At 31.8% G+C, this 26,136-nt stretch overlaps 2 protein-coding genes across 2 annotated transcripts; both read left to right on the top strand.

The window, feature by feature from the left end:
* The first annotated feature begins 667 nt into the window (after positions 1-667).
* Positions 668-6,806, top strand: LOC126675204 (terpene synthase 10-like). Its single transcript, XM_050369810.2, has 7 exons — positions 668-877; positions 1,217-1,475; positions 1,959-2,334; positions 2,430-2,648; positions 3,099-3,237; positions 5,899-6,147; positions 6,371-6,806. The coding sequence occupies exons 1-7, from the start codon at positions 683-685 to the stop codon at positions 6,668-6,670; spliced, it is 1,737 nt and encodes a 578-aa protein (XP_050225767.1). The 5' UTR covers positions 668-682; the 3' UTR covers positions 6,671-6,806.
* Positions 6,807-11,791: 4,985 nt separating this feature from the next.
* On the top strand, positions 11,792-12,741 carry LOC126671477 (uncharacterized). Its single transcript, XM_050365244.2, has one exon. The coding sequence runs from the start codon at positions 12,113-12,115 to the stop codon at positions 12,584-12,586; it is 474 nt and encodes a 157-aa protein (XP_050221201.1). The 5' UTR covers positions 11,792-12,112; the 3' UTR covers positions 12,587-12,741.
* Positions 12,742-26,136: the final 13,395 nt, after the last annotated feature.

The following is a 26,136-nucleotide window of genomic DNA, read 5'->3' as shown; positions in this document are numbered from 1 at the left end:
AATAATTAAATATGTTTTTTAAAATTTTAATCAAATTTATTTTTTATGCATCATTAAAAAAATTATATTTTACTCCATTTATTTTTAATTTAAATGAGTAATTGCCACATGATAATTTATAGTCGATCCACACTTGTCAAAATATGCACGATGTTTAATTTGGAGCTCAAGATTACTATATTATAGTATAGATATAGATTTTTGGCTAAGCCATTACTTGGGAATCATTGCTCCTTTGATATCTTGAAACAAGCTTAGCTGTTAGTAGCTTAGAATTTATTGCATGGTTCGGCAAGGAGGGAAAAGATAAAGAAAAAGTATTTTTATTTTCTAAAATTGATTTGTTATGTGGAAGTTATGAATCTAAGTGTTTAAAGTAAACATTTATCCTATAATTAATTATAAATTCAGGCGTGTGATGCATGGATCTTTGCCTATTTATAGAAAGAAACCTTAATTATTGAGGTATTGAAATTAATTATTGAGCGTTTGTTGAATAAAACGCCAATAATGCAGGGACCTTTGCCTATATATGGGAAGAAACTCTAATTATTGAGGTATGGAAATTAATTATTGAGGACTTTTTGAACAAATCGCGAATAGTATAGGGACCTTTGCCTATATATATGAATAAGAATTTGTAACACAAATTGCTAAGCTAATTACGAGCAAACCTCTTGAAATGGCTCTTCATTTATCCGCCGCATTTATTAAACTACCATTTGGAAGAAATCATGTTGGGTCGGTAAAAAAAAGTAGTTATAAATGTATGGGTGGTTCAAGAGATTCACATCAAATTGCAGTGAGACGATCGGCAAACTACAAGCCCACCATTTGGGATCATGATTTTCTGCAGTCACTCCAGAGTGAATATGGGGTAATTATATACACATGGGTATTAAATTTGGGAGGACAGTACGAAAGTTTTAAAATTGGTACTTCACAATTTTCCGTTACAAATATGTATTAATTTAGCGAAACGTTTCAAAAGGAGACTCCCAGCCATTCTTCGTCTAATCAGCGGGAAACACATGGCTGAAAGTCCTCCTTCTGTAACGTGTTTGGCTAAGTTTAGTATTCATTTTATAACAAAAAATTGTTCAGTATCAGTTTTGCAGTTTCTGTATAATTCAGTACTCTCCGAAATTTAATACACATGCACACATGCATCGGTAATCTTCTATTTTATTATATGAATTTGTAGTGTTCATTGCAGGGAGAGATTTACAGAGAAAGAATGGAAGAGCTAAAGGGAGAAGTAAAGAATATGATGCTCAATGAAGACATGGCTCCCTTGGATAAATTGGAGCTCATTGATACCTCGCAAAGACTTGGATTAGCTTATCATTTTGATGATGAAATCAAGTCAGTCTTGCAAAGCATTTATGAGCACACTGATGTTAGTACATTTGATTTGTATGCTACAGCTCTTCAATTTAGACTGTTTAGACAACATGGCTTCAAATTATCCCAAGGTACGTAAACTACATTTTCTTTTCATTTAGGTAAATCTTTACGTCTCTATACTTTTAAAATTTTATTTATCAGGTCCGTTTTCAAAATTCTATCTTTATCTAGTCCCTGTATGTACTTTACTTTTGAACTTTTAGATTTTTATGGATGGGAGAAGAACATATACTATACTTGCCGTAAAACGCACGTGAGATTGGATTTAAATGGCCACCTCACATGATATGTTGGCAAAATGAGTCATATCAACAAACATGAAGAGAGGCCATATAAAAGTAAATTTATAAGTAAAAGAGCCGATTAAATAAAAAAAGTTGAAGGAACCAAATAAGAAAAAAAATCATAAGTATGGGGGCCTTCTGTCATTTTTTACGTGAAATTTTTTAACTACTTACGGTAAATGAACCACACACTCACAATTTCCGTCTATAAAGGACCCATCATATGAACTTGAACTTCTAAGGTTGTTAGCATTATCTTAAATGCAGAAACTTTTGATATTTTTCGGGACGAACATGGAAACTTCAAAATATGTCATAGTGAGGATTTGAAGGGATTGCTATCTTTGTATGAGGCGTCATACCTTTTAGAAAAAGGCGAAAATATACTACAAATTGCAAGAGAATTCGCTACCGTTTCTCTCAAGAACCACACTCAACTGAACAAAGATCAATATCTATCCATGTTAATAAATCAGTCACTGGAGATCCCACTCCATTGGAGGATGCTGCGGTCCGAGAGCAGATGGTTCATTGATGTATATGAGCGAAAACACGACATGAATCCTCTTCTCCTTCAATTTGCTAAGCTCAATTTCAACATTGTGCAAGCAACCCATCTGGAGGACCTAAAAGACGCAGCACGGTTTGCTTTTACATTTATTTACACTAGTTTTTAACTATGTCACCGTCTAATATAAACGGGGTAATGTTATAAAAATTCATAGACCATATATGCAGGTGGTGGAGGAATATAGGTCTTGGAGAAGAGTTGAGATTTGCAAGAGATAGGATAGTTGAGAATTTCTTGTGGACTGTTGGGTTTAAATTCGAGCCAGAATTCGGATATTTCAGAAGAATGTCTACTAAAATCAATTCATTGCTAACAATCATTGATGATATCTATGATGTGTATGGCACTTTGAATGAGCTCCACCAGTTTACTGATGTTGTTGAAAGGTTTGTGACACATTTTTAATTCATATTGAAGTGATATTAATTTGGATTAAATATTTATATGCTTATCAAACTATAATTTTTTATAAAATATTTGCTCTATTATAAAATTATAAAAAATTACCAAATTATAAAAAATTACAAACGAATTATAAAAAATTATAAAATGGTTATTAAACAATCGTTTTTTCACAAAATAGTTATAAGCTTGTTATGTGGTTCCACTACTCTTTCTTGTCCATATTTATAATTCGTTAATTGTTTTGTTAAGAAGTTATGGTTTCCATAGCCGTTTTAAAAATCTTTTATAATGTGGTATAACAAACTGTAAGAAAATAATAGTTTGATAACCGTTTTATAATTCGGTGAATATTTTACAGAAAAACATAGTTCAATCGTAAAAATATTTAATCTTATTAATATTTTTTATACAATTAACTCCTGTGATTTCAGGTGGGATGTGAATGCAATGGAGCAGCTTCCACAGTACATGAAAATATGTTTCCTATCCCTTTATAATTCCATCAATCAAATCGCTTTGGACGTTCTTAGGGAACAAGGATTTCATATTGTGCCCTTCTTGAGAAAAGCTGTAAGCAATAATATACTTTGCCTTTTAATATTAACATTATTATTTTTTGAAATTTAGATCTTAACATTATTAGAAATCATTCTTTTAGCGAATTTTGTTTTATAACATGAATATAGGCAAAAGGTACAAAAAAAACCTTCCAAGTTTTCTTAAAAGTACAGCCCTTTAACTTTTTTTTGGCAAAAAACAACCCTTCTTGTTTCAAAATCGAACAAATAAACCCTCATAATTCTAAAGTCGAACAAAAAGCCCCCAGCGTCCAAAATTTTGACTAACAGACGTTAAATGGGTGACGTGGCTCTAAGAAAAAAAATTAAAAACACCCTTAATTTTCAAAATACTTACCAAATTCATATTTCAAATTTTTTGTATCATTTCTCCCCCAAAAAAAGTTCAAAACTACTCTTAACTTTTAATATATTTACCAATTTTATAATTATAATTTTTTTTATTAATTCACCCTATTCTTCCTAATTAGTCTAATTTTTTTAAAATAAATTTAAAATCATACCACTGTAACCCGACACTCCCGAAACAAATGACTGTTGGTCGAATCTGTTCACTGAAAACGTTACTTATTTATTTTTCACAAAAACAACACCACCAATCTATTGCCAAAAAAAACTATTTAAAAATTAAATAAAAATTTAAATAATTTAATTTTTTTCCGATTCCGGAGACCCGCCGGCAGGTCGAAACCCACCAACGGTGGATCTAAAGAAACGGACCCACCGATGGTTGGTCGGTGGTTTTTCAAAAAAAAAATTATTTAATTTTTATTTAATTTTTAGACGGTTTTAAAGGTAGAAGTGTATTTAGATTTTTAATTTAAAATTTTAAAGGGTTTAATTTGAAAATTATTGAAAAAAGTTAATCCAGTATACCGGCCGAGTTACAGTGGTATAATTTTAAATTGATTTTAAAAAAAATTATTAGATTAATTAGGAAGAAGAGGGTGAATTAATAAAAAAAATTATAATTATAAAATTGGTAAATATTTTAAAAATCAAGAGTATTTTTGAACTTTTTTTAAGAGAGAAATGATATAAAAAGATTGAAATATGAATTTGGTAAATATTTTAAAAATTAAGGGTGTTTTTGAACTTTTTTTTCCAAGTGTCACGTCACCCATTTAACATCTGTTAGTCAAAGTTATGGACGGAGGGGGTTTTTTGTTCAAAAAATAAACTTAAAGGGCTGTCTCGTGCCCAAAAAAAATTAGAGACTGTCTTGTCCTTTTGGGATAACTTTAGAGGTTTTTTTGTACCTTTTGTCATGAATATACATAGCAAACACGTGGCATGCAACAATGATATTTTATTCAAGGCAGAAGGTACAAAAAAACCCTCGACTTTCTCTCAAAAGTACAAATTAGTCCTTTTACTTTTTTGGGCACAATTAAACTTTCGTGTTTTCAAAATTGAACAATGAAAGCCTCGTTGTTTTAAAATCGAACAAATACACCCTTTTAGTTTACTTTTGGGACACTTACCCCCTCAAATTTTGATAAATATTTTAAACATTAAAATTATTTTTAAACTTTTCTCCTATGATTATGGGAGACATGTCAGTCATTAATGAGTGTTTCTAATGGTGTTGGACGAAAGGAGTTATTTGTTCTATTTGAAAATAAAGAGGTTATACCGAAAAAAATAAAAGGGCTGATTTATATTTTTGTGAAAATTACGAGGGTTTTTTTGTACCTTTTGCCTTTATTCAATTTGGACTTTAAGATCTCTTTTATTCTCGTTTCGGAACCTAATTGTTAATATAAAATTAAAATAAACTAATAACGACTGAAATTAACAAGATATATGTGGACACAATATTAATTTGAAAAAATTGACAATAATTATTGAAATTAATAAAATATCTGTAAATTTATAGTAATTTTATAAGAGCTTTAACTAAATAATAATAAATTCTTACTCATAAAAAATTTACTAGATTACATTTGATACGTATCCGTCGTGATTATGTATATAACTTAATTTTATGAAGGAATATAAATTTCGTAGGATTATTTTTCTGATTAAATAATTTATAATATTGAAAGAAACTAATTTAATAAATACTAAATTTTTAACAAAAATATTTATATATATATATATATATATATATATATATATATATATATATATATATATATATATATATATATATATATATAGTTGCAAGCTAATGTGGAAATTAAATTATTATTAATAGTTAAATACTTATTATGTTGAAAAAATTACTTCTTTCTCTGTCTCTCTTTGACATAGGATTTAATTTGTGGATTTTGCTACGTTAGATTTTACATGAAAAACAAATCATTCAGGTCCAATTTGAATAAATTTTACGTATATGTTATGTGTAGTCCATGTCACTGTCAGCATAAGATAACGATAAAATATTAATTAATTAAAAGAGGGTCTAATAATTTTTGATGTTAGGGTATATATGTGGGAATTAGAAAATATTGAAGTCTAAAATGAAATCCAAGACTAATATTGAGAGGGTCCAAGTATACATTTACTGAAATTTGTTCTAATACTATCGTCTATAATTTACAATACCATTTTGACATAAAAAAAATGAAGTTTTGGTATAAAATTCAGACTAAAGACAACGATCTGGTACAGGGGCTGCAAGTTTATTCACTTGATTTATTTTTTTCAGTGGGCAGATTTATGTAAATGCTACCTATTGGAGGCCAAGTGGTACTACAACGGTTATACGCCAAGTTTGCAAGAATACATTGACAATGCATGGATTTCTATAGCATCTCCTTTGATATCAGTCCATGCTTTTTTTCTTCTTAAATCTCCAATAACAGATGATGCTTTGAAATACTTGAATGTGTATCCTGATATTATTCGATGTTCGTCCATGATACTAAGACTTGCAGATGATCTCGGAACATCATCGGTACTTGAGCATAGCCGATACTGTTTGAAATAATTATTTATATATCATTCATGATATTAGATTAAAATTATTATGTTCTTTCTACATTTTAAAAACCCATTGTATTCCCCTAACAATTTAACTAAATATCGCAAAGGAAACAATAACTTTTTAAAATACCAAAACCTAGTAATTTTTATGTAAAGTCAAGTAAATAACAATAATTGTCTTTTTCCCCTATTAGGATGAAGTGAAAAGAGGCGATGTTCCAAAATCGATACAATGTTATATGCATGAAACTGGAGCTTCCGAAGAAAAAGCACGCGAGCACATCAAATCCTTAGTCGATGAAACATGGAAGAAGATGAATAAAGCACGAGTAGATGTTGATTCGCCGTTCTCGGATGCTTTCATCGGAGTAGTAGTGAATCAAGCAAGGATGGCTTTATACATGTATCAATATGGAGACGGGCATGGGAATAATGAGGAGGGTAAGACTAGAGATCGTGTTATGTCATTATTTATTCACCCAATTTCTATGTAGATATCTTTGCCTTTTCCTTGAGCATCTATATGCAACCCATTTAATTGTTTTTAGTCGGTTATTATATATGAAAGAAGATTGTAATTTTGTTGTGTGAATATATAAGAACCTAAAATGTGATGGAATTAAGGATGGAATAGTAAAGGAAATATTATTGTTGTTGTTAATTATTGTAGAGGGAAGGATGTCTGAATTGAATTTCAAATTTTTAGATTTAAATAACACATTAATAATTAATAATATTATATAATTTGGGGTAATATTTATTAATTCATCAACAATATATGTTTTTTTCTGTTAGATCATAATGTATAAAATGTTTCAAATAGATACACCGACTTTTATTTAGTGACAAATAGATACACCGGTTTATATTCTAGTGTAATTTGCTAAGATGGTGGCCAAAAAATGACTTACACCTTAAAAAATTACATTGAAGAATAGGTGCACTTTAGCAAATTATAACGGATTATGAGTCGGTATATCAATTTGATGCAAAATGAAATTTGGTGTATATATTTAAGACATTTTATAAATCATAATTAAATTGAAAAACTATATATTGATAGTGAATTTATTATGACATTACCCTATGTAATTATTGATACCGGTATCTTTGGATACAATAAGAATGTGGGGCTTCTTTAAAAATACCTAAAAAGTATGAAAAAATATTTTTGAGAAAAATAATAGTCTTTAAAAAAAATTGAGACATATTATAAAAAAATTTATAAATATGGTAGAAACAAATGGTCAAATTTTAAGTTATTTCAAAAAAGAAAATCAAATTTCAATTTATTTCTTTAATCTCACTAAATTTCAAAATTTTGTTCATACAAATTTTCCAATTTTATTTATAGATATTTTATTTTTTGGGTCACTCAGTTTATCCGAAATCACAGAAAGAATACTATGTTTCAAATCGTTAAAATAGGTCACTCGGTTATGATTTTATTTCCACGGGTGGTCACTGTTGCCGGCAGATTAAAATTTGTTACAAAAAGAATACTGGATTTAACGTAAATTACAAAAAGGGTATTAAGTTATACTTTTTGTTAAAAAGGATAATGAATTATAGGCTAATAATCATCAACGGTCCTCGACCTTTGCCCTAAACTTCCGTAAACCCCCTATACTTTCAAAAGCTTCCCTAAACCCCCCAACCTTTATGGCGGCGCTTATTCACGGTCCTTATGGACGAAAATACCCCTAAGCGCCGTCTTTTTTTGGCGCCTACAATTTTAAAAAAAATAGGCGCCACGTGTCATTTGACATGTGGCAAAATATCTTTAAAAAAATTGAAAAACCCAAAACACCCTTACAACTATTGAAATTTAATTAAAATAAAAATAAAAAATCAAACCAAATCAACACATTCAAACCACTGAATCATCGAAACCGAACCGCCACAACCGAACCCGCCTCCGGTCATCTTCTCAGGTGAGAAAACGACCAAGCTTGTCGTCTTCTCAGGGGGGAAGACGAGCTGCTGCTCGTCTTCTCAAATCTGAGAAGACGAGCTGCTGCTCGTCTTCTCAGGGTGAGAAGACGAGCAGCAGCTCGTCTTCTCAGGGGGAAGACGAGCTGCTGCTCGTCTTCTCCGGTTGTTGCTCGTCTTCCCTGAGAAGACGAGCTGCTGCTCGTCTTCTCCATTTTTGGGAAGACGAGCAGTAGCTCGTCTTCTCAACATTTGTTCTTGGAGAACATAAGATATGTATCTGTTCTCCAAGAACATAATCTGATAGGGTCGACGGCGGACGGCGGGTGCGGTGAGTGGTTCAGGTTGACGGGCAGTTGTAAATAGATTGACCGTGGGTTGGGTTTGATTAAGTAAATTTGATTTGGTTTAATTTTTTAAGGGGTATTTTGGGTGTTTTAATTTTGTTTTGACATTAAATGACGTGTCAATTGACATGTGGCGCCACTATTTGTTTTTTTTTTAAAGGACAGCCGCCAAAAACAAAAGGGTAGTTTTGTCTATAAGGACCATGAATGGCGCCGCCACAAAAGTTGGGGGGTTTAGGGAAGTTTTTGAAAGTATAGGGGGTTTTGGGAAGTTTAGGGTAAAAGTCGAGGACCGTCGGTGATTATTAGCCTGAATTATACCTCATTTTGTAATTTTGGCATGACATGTAGGAAAAAACGCAAAATCTTAGTGTGTTATGGCTCGAGGGACATCCCGTTGAAATAATTTGAAACCTTAGTGACCTTTTTTAACGTTTTGAAACTTAGTACCCTTTTGAAAATTTGGGATCAACTGAATGACCTACGAAATTTAATATCCTTTATTTTATTTATGCGGACATCGTTTTTTAGAATATTTGTCACGTTGGCAAATAATACCAAATTATGTATTTTATTTAAAAATCATTACCCGACATATAATTATATTGTTGATATGACAAATATTCAATAAGCAGTCTAATTTGACTAGTCACATCATCAAAATTAGATTGCAAATACCTTTTTACGGTGATTAGAGTAGCTACGAACACCTTAACACTACTGTCGCAAGCCAAGAGAAACGAAACTGCATTTGTGGAACCGTAGCGGCCCGAACGGAAATGGACAACATGGGCGAGAGAGGAAGGGCATTCATTGAGGCGATCGAGCAAGCACAAGAAATAGGGGGAAGGAGGACAAAACGAGAACATTGATGAAGGAGCCCAAGCCCAAATTCCTGAAGAAAAAAAAATATACTGAGGCAATGCTACCAGTCGTGAAGGAGATGTGACCAAGTAAGATGACCAACAGAATTTTTCCTCCAGGCAGTGCAGAGATTGATCGATGCAGCTATGGAAACTACGACTGAAATAAGACGGTACAACACACTAGCATGGAAAGTCTCGTAAATTGGAAATTGTCTTTAGTGACAGCCATATTGTTAGAGAAATTACTAAATATATTCAAGATGACTAACCAAGACAACTTCGATAGGACTGAATGTCTTGAGAATCACGTGACCAAATTCTACAACAAGATGGAGTTGCTAGATATATTTGATGACATCTTATGCAAAACATTCTCCTTCACCTTGAGCGGCACAACACAACATTATTTCAATCACGTTGAGTCAAGAACGATCAAGTGATGGAAACAACTAAACCTTGAGTTTTCCACGAGGTTCTTCACAAACTTACTGCCTAAAGTAAGTTCATAGGAACTATACCACTACAGGTAGGTGAGGGACAATTGCTGAAAGCATAAATCAAACGGTTCAACAATGAGGTGATGACGGTAGAAGACTTGAACAACGACACAATCATACATGTACTAAAGAAAGGGATCAAAATCAACATTCTAAGAGAGAAACTCAGCTCCAAAAAGCCAAAAACATAAAAAGAAATCATGGCGGTAGCCCAAAAATGGATAAATACGGATGACAAAAGAAGACAAAAGAACCAAGACACACCAAAAAGAGAGGAAAGTAATGGAGGCACCTCGCACAGCAAAACAAGCCATCAGAGAAAGGACCACACATCTGGAAGTCGCAACATCAGCCGATACTCTTCCTACGAGGAGCTTAGAACTTGGTAACATGAAGGAAGAAACATAAAATAACGATTATCGAAGCGGAAGGTATGGCGAGTGGAGCCATTTCACTCCACTCAATACGACCAGAGCTAATATGCTAATGTAGGTTAAAGAAAACCGGGCGCCGGTAACCTGGCTCCGGAGGATGGTGTATAAAATCATATCAAGAGATGAGAACATGTATTGTAAGTTCCACAAGGAATGTGGGCACGACAGGAAAGAGTGCTACGACCTACAGAAAGAAATAGAGACGATGATTGAAAGTGGAATATTAAGAAAATTCACACACCAAAAAAAAGAGCCCGATAAGGAAGCCAAAGAAGAGGAAGAAAGGTTAGATGGGTAAGAAATAGTAGTTTAGATGTCGAATGAAAATAATTCAATAAAGTGGTCAAGTAGAAAAAAATTCAAATTTATTTGTCCACGTCAGCGCGCTTGCATTCACGCACTGTTTGAGGGATTAAATCGAGTTTCAATAGAAAACAAAAAACGTTTATACGTCACAAGAAATAAAGTGGTAAAGTTGAAGGGTTATTAAGCCATAAAATCTTTCATCGGTTCTAGAGGTTGAGTATTTGGGATTAGAGTAAGAAGAGGGCAATTCATCTCTACAGGCATCACTCTGAATTCTAAGTAACCAAGAACAAAGGCAATAGTATTCTTACCTACAACATTTTAATTGGTAGTAGAAAAGAGAGTCGACATATCGTTAGGGCCATTGTGGCTTAGGGTGCATTTGCTTTAAAGCGTTGAAAACCTCATTTGTTGTAAATGGTACCGAGAGCATCTCTACATAGTCGAGGGAATAAAGCAATCCAAAACATTTAATGTGCGGGAGCAAGCCGGCAAATTCGAACTACAAAATTGATTTGAATAATAATCTTGAATTAGCAGCTCAATCTCAATATTTTTAGATTTCCAGTTGCCAAGATCATTATGAAATCTGGAGATGTTATTTTTAATTTGAATTTTGAATATATAAAATATGTAATATGAATGACTTATCGTTCATATGTTCACGTTTAGCTCAAATTCAAATTTAGTGATGCTAATTTAGTGCCAAATGATTAAATTAAAGCAAACAAATTAGATTAGGAGTTTCTCAAATTCATTTCAATTTGAACGAGTTAAATTCATGATCCACAATATTCATTATTAAATAAATGATGTAGATTAATTTAACGTAAAATTTTATAACCGTTCCAAATTTACATGCTAACGATTGTAAAAGAAAAAAAATAAATCAAACACTAAAACAATAAAAATACTACCTCCGTTCTTTTTTAGTTGTCAATTTAGCCAATATTGCACATACCAAGATAGTGCTTCTTTTGTCTTAATTTATAAAGAAAAATACTAATATAACCCTATTAGTTAATAAATGCCTTTTAAATTAAAACATAAGGTCATTTATTAGGGATGAGTAAACTTGAAAGATAAGTAGCTAATATTACATAGAATTACTAAATGGACAACTATTTGTAGACAAATAAAATTGGCTAAATGGACAATTAAAGAAGAACGGAGGATTAGACCCTCCTGAAAAATTTGTCTTTATAAAATAAACAAAAAAATGGAGAAAACAGTTGTAAAAAAGACAAACAAACAAGCGGCGAGTGAAGTAGATTTCTTGTGAACCTATTTTCCGACACAACATCACGCGTTTTCTGTTTTCTTCTTTCTTACAGAAACCCAAAGAAACTGAACACTAAACGTCGCCGTTTACAATCCTTCACAAACACTCTACACAACCGACAGAAATTCCAAATTCAAAAGAAAGCGACACCGTTTGGTTTGGTCTGGTTGCTCACTTTGTTCAGTATTATATAATAACACGAGAACCAGGCGTACGTAAGACGCAAAGAGCATAAATCAAAAAGAAGCAAAACGACAGCGTTTTACACCACTATGTCGACTTATTACACGCCGTTGATCGCAACGATGATGATGATCGCAGTGGTAGTAGTAGGGAGAGAATTACGGCCGTCCGATCACGGACTGGAGTACCAGAGCTCAGCACCGGTAGGACAGAAATTACCGCCGGAAGTGAAGGATTTCTTCGGAACATCAGCAACGTCGACAGCTAGTACTGGCGGCGGCGGCGGTGGTAATAATAATAATACGAATAATAACAATAATAATGTAGCATTGCCAAAAGCGATCAACTCAACTGACACCGCGTGGTGGAACGATGTTTCCGGTAACAGCGGCAGTCGCCGCCGTGCAGAAAGGCTGAGACACGTGCTGTTAGTGGCGAGTATAGTGTGTGGGGTAACAGGAGCGGCGTTGCTGGTGGTCTCAGGTTATGTATATTTTGTTAAATATAAGAAGAAAAAGTCAACAACGACTGAGAACAGTAGAGCCGTTGTTATCAGTAAGTAATTAGTAAAATTTGATTTTTTAATTTTGGTAAATTTGTTTAGTGGTAATAAATCATTTGATTGGGCGCTAGCATTCATAGAGAGTGCATGAATTCTTTGCTTCGCTTTGTTGTTTTGTATTCTTAAATTTTAAAATGTATATATTGAATTTTCTAATTTGAATCCTATCGTAGTAGTATGAAAAATTTAAATTTAATTTGAAATAGCGAGATATTATATGTTAAATTTTTGTTTAAAAATTGTCAAATGTATATTTACATACACACAGACTGATTACAAGTATACGTAAGAATAAAATCTAATAGGTAAAAAGAAACGAATCAAATATATCACATAATTTATACTTAGTTATTAGTATTATAAATAATAAAGGTGATATTTTAAAGATATCTATATTTAATTATAATATTCTTATAATAGCTCGAGTATATATGAGACTTTAAGTTACTAGTAAATTGTATACTCTCCATAGATAGACTTGATAACAAGAGAGATTTTTAGGTAGACTCATTCTATCACGTCATCCGTAGACTAACCTATCATATTATGACACATTATTAAAATAGTGGCACTATTGTAATTTTGTTTATTACTTATTTACACTTTTGGATAGTAATATTACGATAGTGCCATTATTTTAATGACGTGTCATAATGTGATAGATTTAGTTTACGGATGACGTGGTGGACTGAATCTACCTAATAATTTCTCTAATAACATATTCGTCTAATCTTCGGAATTGGAAGGTTCCCTTGTGAAGAAGCATCCTTGAAAAAATATAGTCACAAAAAGATTATTGATTATTCGATCCCATTAATGGACAGCTGGCATTTGTTTGATCCAGCTGCTTTGCTTTAAACTTTTGCTTTATTGAATTAGTGGATGTGTGGATTAGGTAAATATCAACTCAAATAATGCACAAAAGGAGAGAGGAAGATTTAATTTCCTTATCTAAATTTGCAATAATGTCAATGTTCTTTGTCCCTACCATGACCAATCCAAGAAATTCAGTTCCAATTCCCATTATCATATCATATGTGTCCAACTAATGCATGTTCATGTTTAATTATGACTTTTACAAAAGCATAAGCAACCTATCTCTAAATTGTTTTAGTAATGAATGGTCTATTTACAAAAATTAGGGTTAATTATTTTTTAGGTCACCGAAACATAGTGTTTTTACAAAATGGTTACCGAATTATAAAAAGTTACAAAATAATTACCGAAGTATAGTTCTTTTACAAACCGGTTACCGAACTAAAAAAGTTACAAAACGGTTACTGGAGTATTATTTTTTTACAAACGGGTTGACATCTTGATGATGTGGATGAGGAATAAAATAACTTTTTTTGTAAACAAACAACAGTTCGGTAACTGTTTTTTAATAAAACTATAGTTCAACAACCCTTTTGTAATTTTTATAATTCAGTAACCATTTTGTAAAATTACTATAGCTCTGTAACCATTTTATAACTTTTTATAATTTGGTGACCATTTTGTAAAAACACTATAGTTTGGTGACCTAAAAAATATTTAACCCCAGAAATTATAGAGTGAAGATTAGATTGTGAACTTTCCAATGTAATCGATTATTATTTTATGTGCTGAACTAACTTCTCATTGGGTTAAAATTTAATGCGGAATCTATGATTAGATTTGTCGTTCCTTGAAAGATCATATATTACTTTTATAATATGATCTTTTGTAATTTTATCTTTATCAATGAATTTTTAGAGAGAAAAAATTCCCCGAAAAAAAAAATAACTTCACCTCTCTTTTTTTAAGGTTAGTTTATGACATAGGATTGTGAAATTTTTATTAAACGCGTGAAACATGATTTTATTAAATGAAAGTAAGTAATTATTAAAATAGCATTTAATAATAATTATAAATTTATCAATAGAATTTCTCATATTTTAAGTAACTAGTGTCGCTTAACGTGTTTCACACGTGGCTCGTAGTGTGACTCGTCAAATTATCAAATAATATTTAAAATATTAGTAATTTTAGATAATTAGATAGATAATAATTAAAATAACAATAATTAGTTATTTAAAATAGTCTATTTTAATTAGTATTCTAGACAATTATCTTAACATAATATTATAAGTAGTTTATTTTAGTTAATATTCTAACTCTAATAATAATTTTTTAATTAATAATTATATTTTATAAGATAAAAAAGACATTAACGTAATTATAAAATTGTGTGTATTATAATTATATTGGAGGTAGTTTAATTTAGTTGGTATTGAAAATTAATTAATTTAATTTTTTAATAGATTATTAAGTAGAAAATTATATTAGATAACAAAAAAAGGTAAATAAAAAGAACATGAAAGTAAATTTGTATAAACAAAAACATCTTAATATAATAAACTACGATTAGTCAGCAAAGATAAGTTAATTTGAAGTCCAACTCTTCAGTTCCTTTTTCAACTCAGATTCTTTGAATCATAGTGCAAATCAAATTCAAATTCTAATTACATTCTATTTATTAGTTAAATATTTTAGTTTGTAATTAATAATTAGTTAATGACTATAAAACCTACATTATATTATAAGTCACAAAGGGCTATTTGGTAAATGTGCCTGTCCCTCCCTCCCCATCCGTACTTTTATATATAGTACTAGCGTTTCGCCACGTGCTACGCACGTGAGCGGTATTCATATGCCCGTTATTTATCACGTAAGTGGTAATTACACGAATCATTTTAAATATTAATTATATTATTAAATATATAGTAGCTTTAAATGCATTTATTAAACGATTTTATTTAAATTAAAATTGTAGCACGTAAGATGATATTTGTGTGATCCTACATAAATACATATAGTACAAATAATTTTAAAATATAATAACCACCTTGCGTGCTACAATATATTAAACTATCTTTCTTAATTTAAGAATTTTATTAAATTAATAATTGCTACAATAGTTTTACATATATTAAATTATCTTTCTTCTGAAATTTAAACATAGAGAAGGTTAGAGGATTTACAAAGTACGTGTATAGTTTATGCTCCATTAGCTAATTAGTAGTACAATCAATCAAGGTGTGATTTGGAAAAAGACTAATCACAGATACATAGTTAACTTTTTGGAAAAGTTTAACGAAATAGCTTTCTTTCTGTAGAAGAAGAAAGATATTGAGAGAAATTTACATTAATCAGAATCTATATATAGAATATAGCACTTGGGATATTAAATTATTAAATTTCCTCTATTCCTCACTGTATTAGAGAACATGTAAGGATCAAATTTTTAACCATAAAATATTTATTCCATAGAAATAGATAGAATTAACTTTTCACATAATAATTCATCAAATTTGAACCTGTCAACATATTCCTCCTAAAATGGTTAGTTGGAGAGAATTAACCAAAAAAAAAACGAAAAAAATAAAGCATATTAAGCAATAAAATCTCTCTCAAATCACACAAAAAGAAAGAAAAAAACAAACATAAAGGAATATTTAAAAGACAGGAAAACACAAAAATAATGCATATTCACCTATCATTCAATTAAACCTCTTCCAAATCACATAAAAATAATGAAAAAAAAAACAAACATAAACGAAAATATCTAAAATATTCAATTATCACTGCAAATTATAGTTTAGTCTATTAAATTCAATCTACACAGTATTAAACTAAACTCGCAATTATAGTTAATAGACAATAATGATCCGGTGAGGTGGTGCAAAAGACTTGCATTCACTTAAGCATATGAAATTGATTCTCAAAATAGTTATATAAGAATCCTTTAATTAGAGGTCTATGTGGATTAGAAGATTAGTTTGATTAGTATTCCGGATTAATAATTGTAGTTTGAGCCTAATTGTAGTTTAGCTCAAACTCTACCAAATTGAAGCTATTATCTATAATTATATTTATTTATTTATTAAATTTTGGGTTTGTTCGTTTGAATTTATTAAAGTTAGACTCCCACTCCTACTAACTACTTTTAATTTTTATTATTTTATTATGATTAAACTTTTAATTTAAAATTACAGCACTAATTAACTTCGTAAATTTTTTAATTATTGAAGGCTAGTGTTGTAATTTTGCCTGTCCCCCCCCCCCCCACACACACACCCCCCTTTTCGCTCTTATAGTATAGTTATAGATAGATAAATTATCTTTTTCAATCGTTATGAGACTTTATTTCATAATATGTCAAAAAAAAAAATGCCTCCTCAACATTGATAAATTTCAGTTTTATTAGTTTAAACAAACATATAATATAGAATACTTTTTCATCTTTATTTGTTTAATTATATCTCAATTGAATAGTAATAAAATAATTTTTGGAATTATGCGATATGATGGTCATATGGATAATAAAATAAGACACACGTATAACAAGTTATCCATAACAAATGGGATTAGGTCTTTAAGTAAAAAATCCTGAAGCTGAACATTCCTTTGAAAATCAAACATTGACATGGAGGGAGGTCAAATTCGGACTGCTTGAAGATTAAAAGATAAACTAAAAATTAACCTCGGGCTAGAAGAAATTATGGATTTGCCACTGGTTGTGTTGTGAGCTATCTTATTTGCAAGATGCAACATATGAAATCAATAAACTTCATTAAATGTAAATACTAGAGTAATTGGATTTAAAAGTACCCAAACTTGTTTTATTTCATTTTGATTAATAAATTTTATTTCTTTTCCTTTATAGTTAGCATATATACTTGGGAAAATTTCCCAGGGCACATTTTTTAAAACTTTAATTACAACTGTACTCACCTTTTAAAAATAAGGCCTAATCACTCAAAAACCCCTCACCTTTAAACTTTTTTTCAATTCCACCCCGACGTTGAAAATTTGTCAATTTTACCCACTTTTGAATTTTCCGTTTTCAATTGTACCCCAAAATTTTAATTTTTGTTAATTTTTTTACTTAAATGACGAAATCATTCAATTAATTAAGTTTAAACATGAAATTAAATTCTTTTTTATTCAAAAAAGTACAAATAAGTCCTTTATTTTTAAAAACTAACTAAAAACCATAATCAAATTAACACTAATTTAAATTCTTAATTAATTTAACTAAATTTAAATAAATTTTAAAAATATACAATTAATATATGCGAGACATGTACAATGTTTTAAACAAATGTCCAAACGCAAAAGACGTTAATTTAATTTTTCAGGGTACAATTGAAACACAAAAATGCAAAATAGGGTAAAATTGACAAATTTTCAACGTCAGGGTATGATTGAAAAAGGGCTAAAAGGTCGGGATTTTTTAAGACATTAGGCCTAAAAATAATTACATAGCCTACCCTTTTTATTTTTCGAATTACCTTTCTAATTTCAAAAATATCCTTTATGGTGCAGTTATAATGTGTTTATAGTGTATTTATAGTGTACTTATAATGTATCTACGGTGAGTAAACGCTGGGTAAAAAAGGTATTTTTATAAATATTTTATAAAACTGGATACCGAATGTAATTAGCAATTCAACACCCAAAACTTTGTAATTAATTTATGAAAGTAGGATAGTTTGAGGATAATTTCTATATACTTTAGTTTTATTCAGCAAAAAGTTTTCAGCCAAAAATGCTTACGTGGCAGCTGAATATTACTATTTTTACTTAAAAACTTACCATATATGCATAATTTGACCTAAGAACTCTCCTCTAAAATGAAATTGTGCATAGTGACAAATTTTTAAAGTAAAACTAGTAAAATCAGATTATTTCGTGTCAAAATCTCACTCACGTATACATTTTAGCCGGAAAAACCTCATTTGAATTAAATTTAAAATTTAGTAACAAAATTTTAAAAAATTAAAATTTGGTCACTAAACGAAATAAAACAAAAAATTGAGTACCTTCGGAATCAATTACCGGTAGATTACCAACTTAGTCCAACCCCCATTGAATATCATTAAGCTATGTTATATAAATTTTGCATGTTTGCTTAGCATTGATAATTTGTTGGCTGTCACTTGCTAATATAGCCTTCTTAAAATTACAATCCTTGGCAGTCTTAAAAGCAGCCATAATAGTGAGCTATAAAACCAGTTTTTTACTTTTCATTTATTTCTTTGCAAGCAAAAGTATTGAACTTGTTATGAACTGGCTCAGTACTTCTTCCTATTTGTCTCTTAAAATTTGTGCAAGATAGCATGTTTGCATCTAGAATTCAGCCACAAGATACCTCTAATCCAAGCACACTCTTTGAAGATGTGATCCAAAAGTTCCTAGTTGCCACACCTTAACACATATCGTCACCATAGTATCTAAATTATTTGGCACCCCATTTTATATAAATTTTTGAAATTTGGAGGAATGTTCAGCTTTTAGATTTTAACCCAAGACAAAATGCTGCTAATTTCATTTGTTTTGGATGAGATCGCATGCGAGATGATAAATGGCATGGTGGAGAAAAACCACAATTATATCTATATCCATGGAAGTTTTCCAGATAACATCTTTAATAGCCCGAGCATCACGTTTATGCAAACCTCTGTTATGTATTGACTATTCCATCCGATAGCATCCCATTCGAAAAGATCGCGGACCCTCAAATTTAACTCAACTTCTTTATTCTTAGGATAAACATAAAACAAGTCGTCCATAGGGTTCCAAATTTTAAAAATTCTAGTTGATTTTTTTGTTTCATATCTTCCATTTCAAGCATTTTCTTTAGCAACATTATTATCCCCTGAATGTTTCGCTAAGTATAGCTCGCTCCTAATCCAACTTTTGCTTCATGGAAAGATTGAAAAGGAAAATATTTTGCATTTAACAATCTTACCACTTGTGGGACTATAGGACTTTAGATCTCCTTAATTAATAGCTTATAATCATTTTTATAAGCGGAACATCCTAAAACACTCAAAGCACAATTTGGATCCTTCTGCTAAAAACTCAAATTCCGTAATTTCAAAGTTCTAGTGAGTTCTTTACGGGTGCGATTAGGCTTTGTCGCAAGTGCGATTAAGCTTTGTCGCGGGCGCAACCCAAGATTCGCAAGCACAAACAATGTCTCTCACAGGTGCGATCTAAGGCATTTAACAACCCTTATCTTTTGCGAGTATAGTGTGATAGCCTTAGCATTAGTTTGAACAACCCTCCAGTTAGCGTTGTTGTATTCGGCTTCATCCTTTCTTACTTCAGTTCCATCAGTGTTGAATTTAGTAGGAGGAATAACTCTATTGATGATACTTTTCCAGCATTCATTATCTTGTGATTAAATGAAGTTTTCATTCTATTCTTCCAGTAGTCATAGTTAGACTCGTTGAACAATGGAGGTCTAGTGATTGAGTTTCCTTCTGGTAGCCCAGAAGTACTGAAGTAAGATCCACAATGAGTAGCCATAGATCAACTCTGAAAATGCTAAAATAGCAAAAAGCAAGCAGAGCCTATTCTAATACCAAGTGTTGGTCCTATAAGGCTAATCAAATTCGGGGGTCAAGTGAGCTTATAAAAATAATGCAACTAAATTAAAAATTATCTTATTAAAAAAAATATTATGAAACTAATTTTGGCAGAATATAAACTAAACATGTAGTAAATAAAATATACAAAAATTAAAATAGACTGAAACTTATAGTGATTCAGCAACAGCTTAATCCACTCCTCAAGGTATCACCGCCTTGAAAATTCCACTACATGTTTCTAGTACGGGCTAGAAACAACTGCCTTAAAAATACAGCACTAAAAACTACCCTTTTTAGTATGATTTTCTCACCTCTAATTTTCCCAAGTTCTAGAAACTTAACCCAACAAACTTATCACCTAGAAGTTTGCAAAACCTTTACAAATAGACACTATTCTATGTGGTGTATAAGATCTACTCAAAACTACATATTGGCTTAAGTATTTTGAGGTTAAAGAACACCAAGAAATGAAGCTTAATGAAGTAGAGAATAAATCATGAAAATGATAAAAAAGAAAAACCTTATCTCACTAAAACTCTATTTGTCTCACTAAATATATTCTTCTTTCACCGTTGAGAAGAAACAAGGAAAGAATACCGCTTAAATAAGCCAAAGAGGACACTTTTGTCTATTAGGAAACTTTGGATAAATATCTTTCAAAAGAATTTGTTACACAAAATGACAAGACATTCTTTCTAGAATCCTCTCAATACGCGAGGTCAGCAAAAAGAGGGGAGAAAAAACCGTTAAAGAATATTTTGTCGAAAACAAGGGCTTGAAAAACGTTGTTCACAAAACTTGTCTTTTTGATCACATGGGCAAACAACCACAAATGAAAATATCTTTTCAAAAACCACTGCTTTCAAAATGCCACAAAGAAAAGAATTTTCTAGAAGATGCATGTGAAAAACATTTTAGAGCCCTATTTCTTGATATGCCTTAAAAATCAAGAGGCCCATTAGAAATATGGCCCAGCTAATTAAGGATAAAAAGATCTTGATTCTTTAAGCAGAAAAGCCTTGTTCTTTAATGTTCTTTATAATATTAGCTTGACCATATTGCAACTAACAGAAACACAAGCTAAGCAACCAAATCAGAATTTTACTAAATTAAAGTTGTATATTATCAAAATATGAGGGGTAACCTTTAGCCAATAAAAATGAAAAATTGTGCTTACTTTCCCATGAGTGTGCATGTCTTTTGTTCTGTGTGATGCCGCTGTTGTTGCTTTATGGATGATGCCATATTCTCCCTTTTTTTACTTGCCTTGTGAGAGGTGTTTCTTCTATGTTCTGTTTTGCAAGAGATGTTTCTCTTCTATTTTGCCGTTCCCTTATGAGGAATGTTTCCTATATTGTTTGATTGTTGCCTTATGAGAAATGTTTCTAATATATTTTGGTCGTTGCCTTAAGATATGTTTCTCGTATATTTTAGTTATTGCCTTATTTGGGTGATGTATCCCTTTTGTTGTTTCATTTTTGTCGTTTTTTTTTCTTCTTATTTGTTGTAGTTGAGGGACCAATCCTAGACATATTCGAGGGTCATAGTCCTGGCATATCGTATCTTCCTATCTTTCCGATTTTGTTGCTTCCTTTGCTATCTTCCTGAGAGTGTTATTTCATATATTTCATTTTGATGGTTATTACAATGGCTAGCGTTGCTACTACTACTCAACTCTATTACATACTCTTCCTCCTTCTTGGACCTTTTTCTCCTGCATGTCTACTCCTCCTTCTCATTTGTCTCTTCTTTTTCTTCCTTCATGGCCACCATATAACATCTTGCTGCCAACTTTTGATCTCTTTTAAACATCGACTATTCCTCCAGTTGTCGGTATCTTCATAGTTATGTATTAGATGCTTGTTGTGACTCGTGATTCATAAAGGAACGATCTTTTTAGTATACTGTTGCACGCGAATGGCATGTCGATTATGTTGAATTGGGTCTTGATTTCCTTTGTTGCTTCTTATCCTCTGCCGAATTCCAGGATCAAATATACCAGACCTTTAGGTTGGATGGGCGTCCAGCCAAGGCTGACAATGGGTGTTGGGAAATTTTTAAGCAAGCCTAACTCTCCTCAAATTCCTCTGCATAATTCCCAGATCATTTGGTTGATTTCACTCCCTTCATCAACCAGCAGCTTCATCAACAGGTAGTTGTTGATGATTCCTTTTACTACCAGCGCATCAATGTACGGGCCTTATATGTGTGTTCCATCGTCAAGTCCGAGGGTGATGACGTTAGCGGTGCTCGACTCCCCTCCTTCCTTTTCAGCCACTTGCATAATTTTCTCCATGGATCTTTTTCTTATGGTTCTCAAGGTCACTCCTCCTATGATTACGTTGATGATTTATGTTACTTCTTTCTTCTTGTTCTTTTCTTCTTCTTTCTTTGCATCTTTTTATGCTTCCTCTTTCTAATGTTCCTTTTCTTCTTTCTAATGTTCTTTTTTCTTCTTTCTTTGGAACGTTCTGGTTCTTCTGTCTTTTTCCATCATCCATATTTGTACACTTTTGTGCCACCGCCATGACCTCCTTATAAGTCTTTGGCTTCTTTGAACTTAACTTGTCTCCTAATACACCCATATAGGTTCCCTTCTTCAGCGTGTTACCACGATATCGTTGTTTAAATCCTCAATCCTCATTGCTTCATTGTTGAACCACTCTATGTATGCCCTCTGTTAGTGATATGCACTAGGTCAATCATGTTTGACCATGTTTTGACTTTATCATTTTATTATTTATTGATTGGCAGTTTTTATCATTTTATATTAATGATTAAACTACTTGAATGGTTAATTCTTTCTAAGATCATTAAGTATGTGACTTGATAGTAGAACCCTTAGGGTTAATAAAAGAATTATATACCATCTATCCCTAGTCTTAATAGAACATTGAGACTAATATGATGTTGACTGATGATTATGTTTTACTAATCATGTATATGAGATATTAAGTCAAATCATAGGTGCTATTTGAGAAATAAAGCACTGGATGACCCACTGTGAGAATACTACATAGATCACTGTCATAAGTAATTCTCATTACAGTTTTATTAGTATAATCCTTTAACCTTGAAATCATCATGGATTTCTACATAGTTATTTCATATTTTGATACAGTCTTACATTATCTTTAACAGGATAATGGAATAGATTGTCATTGGATATGAAAGTAACTATGTGAGAAATGTGAGTGACTGAGAAGGAATTTGTCCCTCATTTATTTGAGTAAGATATCTATGGGCCCCTTGAAGAAGATAGACTGAAGAAAATGCATGGCCATGCTAAATGAATTGATAAAGAGTTATCATTTTCAGTCTACTTAGAGTCAAGAAACAAATGATTGAATATTATAAGGATGACAGGACTATGCCTTATATTCAATCTGGATATCGAGAGACAAAGGGATTAAAATATTATTGTAAATGGTTAAATCGGATTGTCGATATTCGTATAACTTGGGTAGTCATAATGTCTTGCTAGAGGCCACTTATGACTTGTGGGCTGAAATAGGGATTTCGAGCCTACTGCCAACGTTATATGAACCTACAGGGTCGCACACTAAGAACAGGCCCAAAACAGTTATGGGTTGTACAAGCCCAATGTGATTAAGTGATTAATTATATATATATATATATATATATATATATATATATATATATATATATATATATATATTAATAAATATATATATATATATATTAATTCGAAATTTAAGGATAAGTGTTTTCCTTAATTTATTATTTTTGGAAGATAATAAATATAGTAATTAATATATATGGATGATTATCAAAAAAGGAGTTTTTGATAAACATAAACTTGTAGAATTGCAATGAGATTGAAATTCGAATTTGTCTCAAACCCTAGTGTTGTTGTATCACTATAAATACGCATTAAGCAATTGGTTTGAGAATCACGAAACTCATTATTCACTAAATCACTAAAAATTTGAAATTGCTTGTGAAGCAATAGTGCTAGCACACAAGCACTAGTTTTGGCTAAGGTCTGTTCGTGTGGATACTCGTAGAGGACGCATTCTTTTGGAGGCGTTTCTGATCCGAGACCAGGTATCACCAAAGTGAACCACCTCCTTCCTTCCTACATTGCTGTTGAATTCGACATACAAGTAAGTATTAATTCTGTAGTTAATCTATTTATTCGAATTACATGAATCTTGGTTTGGGTTTTAGATAAATTTTTGAAATTTCGCTGCGTTATGAACTAAGAAAACCCAACACCCTCAGCGTTACTCCTTCTCCTTGTCTACATCTATACAGCTCCTCCAAGCTTCTCTTCGGCCGGATGTTTGTGAAGAATCTCATTATAAATTCTTGATTCATTTGTTTCCAAGGGTTGATCGTTCCTGCCTTCAGGCCGTTGAACCACCATTGTGTCGTATCGCTCAAGGTGGTAGGGAACGTCTTATAGAGTATGGCATCAGTGACGTCTAAGAGAACAATTTTGTTGTAGAATTTGGTTACATGGTTTTCGGGACATCCAGTTCCGTCGAAGTTGTAAAAATTTGATATTTTAAACCTTTCGGGCAGGTTCTTTGATAAAATGCTTAATGCCAGTGGTGATTTTCGTCGTGTCAGGCTTCTGGTGTTGATGTGTTCTTTTGCTTTGCTTTCTTTTGCTGACTGTATGGCTTCAGCTATTAACCTTTAGACCTCTGTTAGGTCAACTCTTTCTGTTTCTATCTCCGATTGTCTTCTTTTTTTTAGTCTTGGTGGGGTTCCAGTTGGTTCCTATTCTTTGTTTGGGTGGTTGGCCGTTTCGTCATTCATTCCGTGTCCGCTTGCATCTTTATCTTGTCCTATTGATAACGTGTCTTCGTCATCGACGGTTCCTCCCTCTCTCACTTATTCTTGGTTTTCTTATGTTCTTCTTATTAGTGTCCAGGATCTCAGCGTTGTGGTGGCTTCCTTGATCAATGTAGCTATGTCCGATCGGAACTGCTTCAATGCACCGTTGATAATTTGATTTATAAATTCTTGCAGGGCTAGGTCAGAGCTTTCTCCTTGGCTAGGTTCGGGCATTCTAAATCCTTGGAATTGGATACGCGATGACCTTCTCGTTGGTGGAGGGGCTGTCGGGGGTGAAAGGATTGTCATTGGGTGTTTCGCGGACATCCTGATCCAGCGCACCTTTGTCTTTAGCTGTGGTGTTTGATGGGTTTTCTTGGTTTCTGTCATCTTGGAATCATATCACTAAATTTTCATTGGAAACAGAGTTCTCATAGACGGCGCCAAATGATGGGTCTTGAGATACGGTTTGGTATAATCTTTGGCAAATCCGTTCGTGGTTTATGAACAAGCTGGATCTCATGTACAAAGGGTGGACTTTGGGCTTTGGGCCTCGAATTCACTCTGATGCTTAAGTCAGTAAGATATTAAATGAGGGTAATAAATGTGTGTGTAAAAACGTAAAAGAATGAAATTGTTACCCTTTTAAGGGCTTTTCCGCATGGCCTTCCTTTTATCAGTGATATGGGACTATTTGATTTTATTGTGTTCCATGAGTTCTCCTTTTGAATTAGTTTATTTGGGGACCTTGTCCAGTCAATTTTAAAACTGGATTTAAGTATTTTGTTACTTTTTTAATGATTATTCTCGTGTGACATGGTTATATTTAATGAAAAGTCATTGGGAATTATTTTATCATTCTATGCCTTTTATGTTGAAATCAAAACTCAATTTAATGTTTATGTGCACACATTGAGAATTGATAATGAAAAAGAATGTTTATCTACATCTTTTCAGAGTTATATGATACTGAATGGTATTCTTCATCAAACATCTCATGTTGATATATCATCTCAAAATGGTGTAACTGAAACAAAAAATAGACACCTTCTTGAAACCACAAAGACTATTATGTTTCAAATGAAAGTTCAAAAAATGTTTTGGGCTGATATGGTTTCCACAACCTGTTTCCTTACCAATTGTATGCCTTCATTTGTTCTTAATGGTTTAACTCCATAAAGTATTTTGTTTCCAACAAATATTTCCTAATGAACAAAGGATATTTAGTAGCACTTGCTTTGTTCGGGATGTTTGTCTCCAACGAAATTGGACCCAAAATCTGTAGCGTGTGTTTTTCTTGGCTATTTTCGTCTTTAGAAAGGATATATATTTTATTGTCCTAGTC

This window comes from Mercurialis annua, linkage group LG3 (genome assembly GCF_937616625.2).
Source record: "Mercurialis annua linkage group LG3, ddMerAnnu1.2, whole genome shotgun sequence".
In the NCBI taxonomy this organism is placed as follows: domain Eukaryota; kingdom Viridiplantae; phylum Streptophyta; class Magnoliopsida; order Malpighiales; family Euphorbiaceae; genus Mercurialis; species Mercurialis annua.
Note: the sequence above shows the minus strand (reverse complement) of the source record. Positions and strands in the feature narration are given on the sequence as shown.

Coding starts and splice junctions, on each gene's coding strand:
- LOC126675204 (XM_050369810.2), top strand. CDS start 683: ATGGCTCTTCATTTATCCGCCGCATTTATTAAACTACCATTTGGAAGA. Junction 878..1,216: donor CACTCCAGAGTGAATATGGG/GTAATTATATAC, acceptor TGTTCATTGCAG/GGAGAGATTTACAGAGAAAG. Junction 1,476..1,958: donor TGGCTTCAAATTATCCCAAG/GTACGTAAACTA, acceptor TCTTAAATGCAG/AAACTTTTGATATTTTTCGG.
- LOC126671477 (XM_050365244.2), top strand. CDS start 12,113: ATGTCGACTTATTACACGCCGTTGATCGCAACGATGATGATGATCGCA.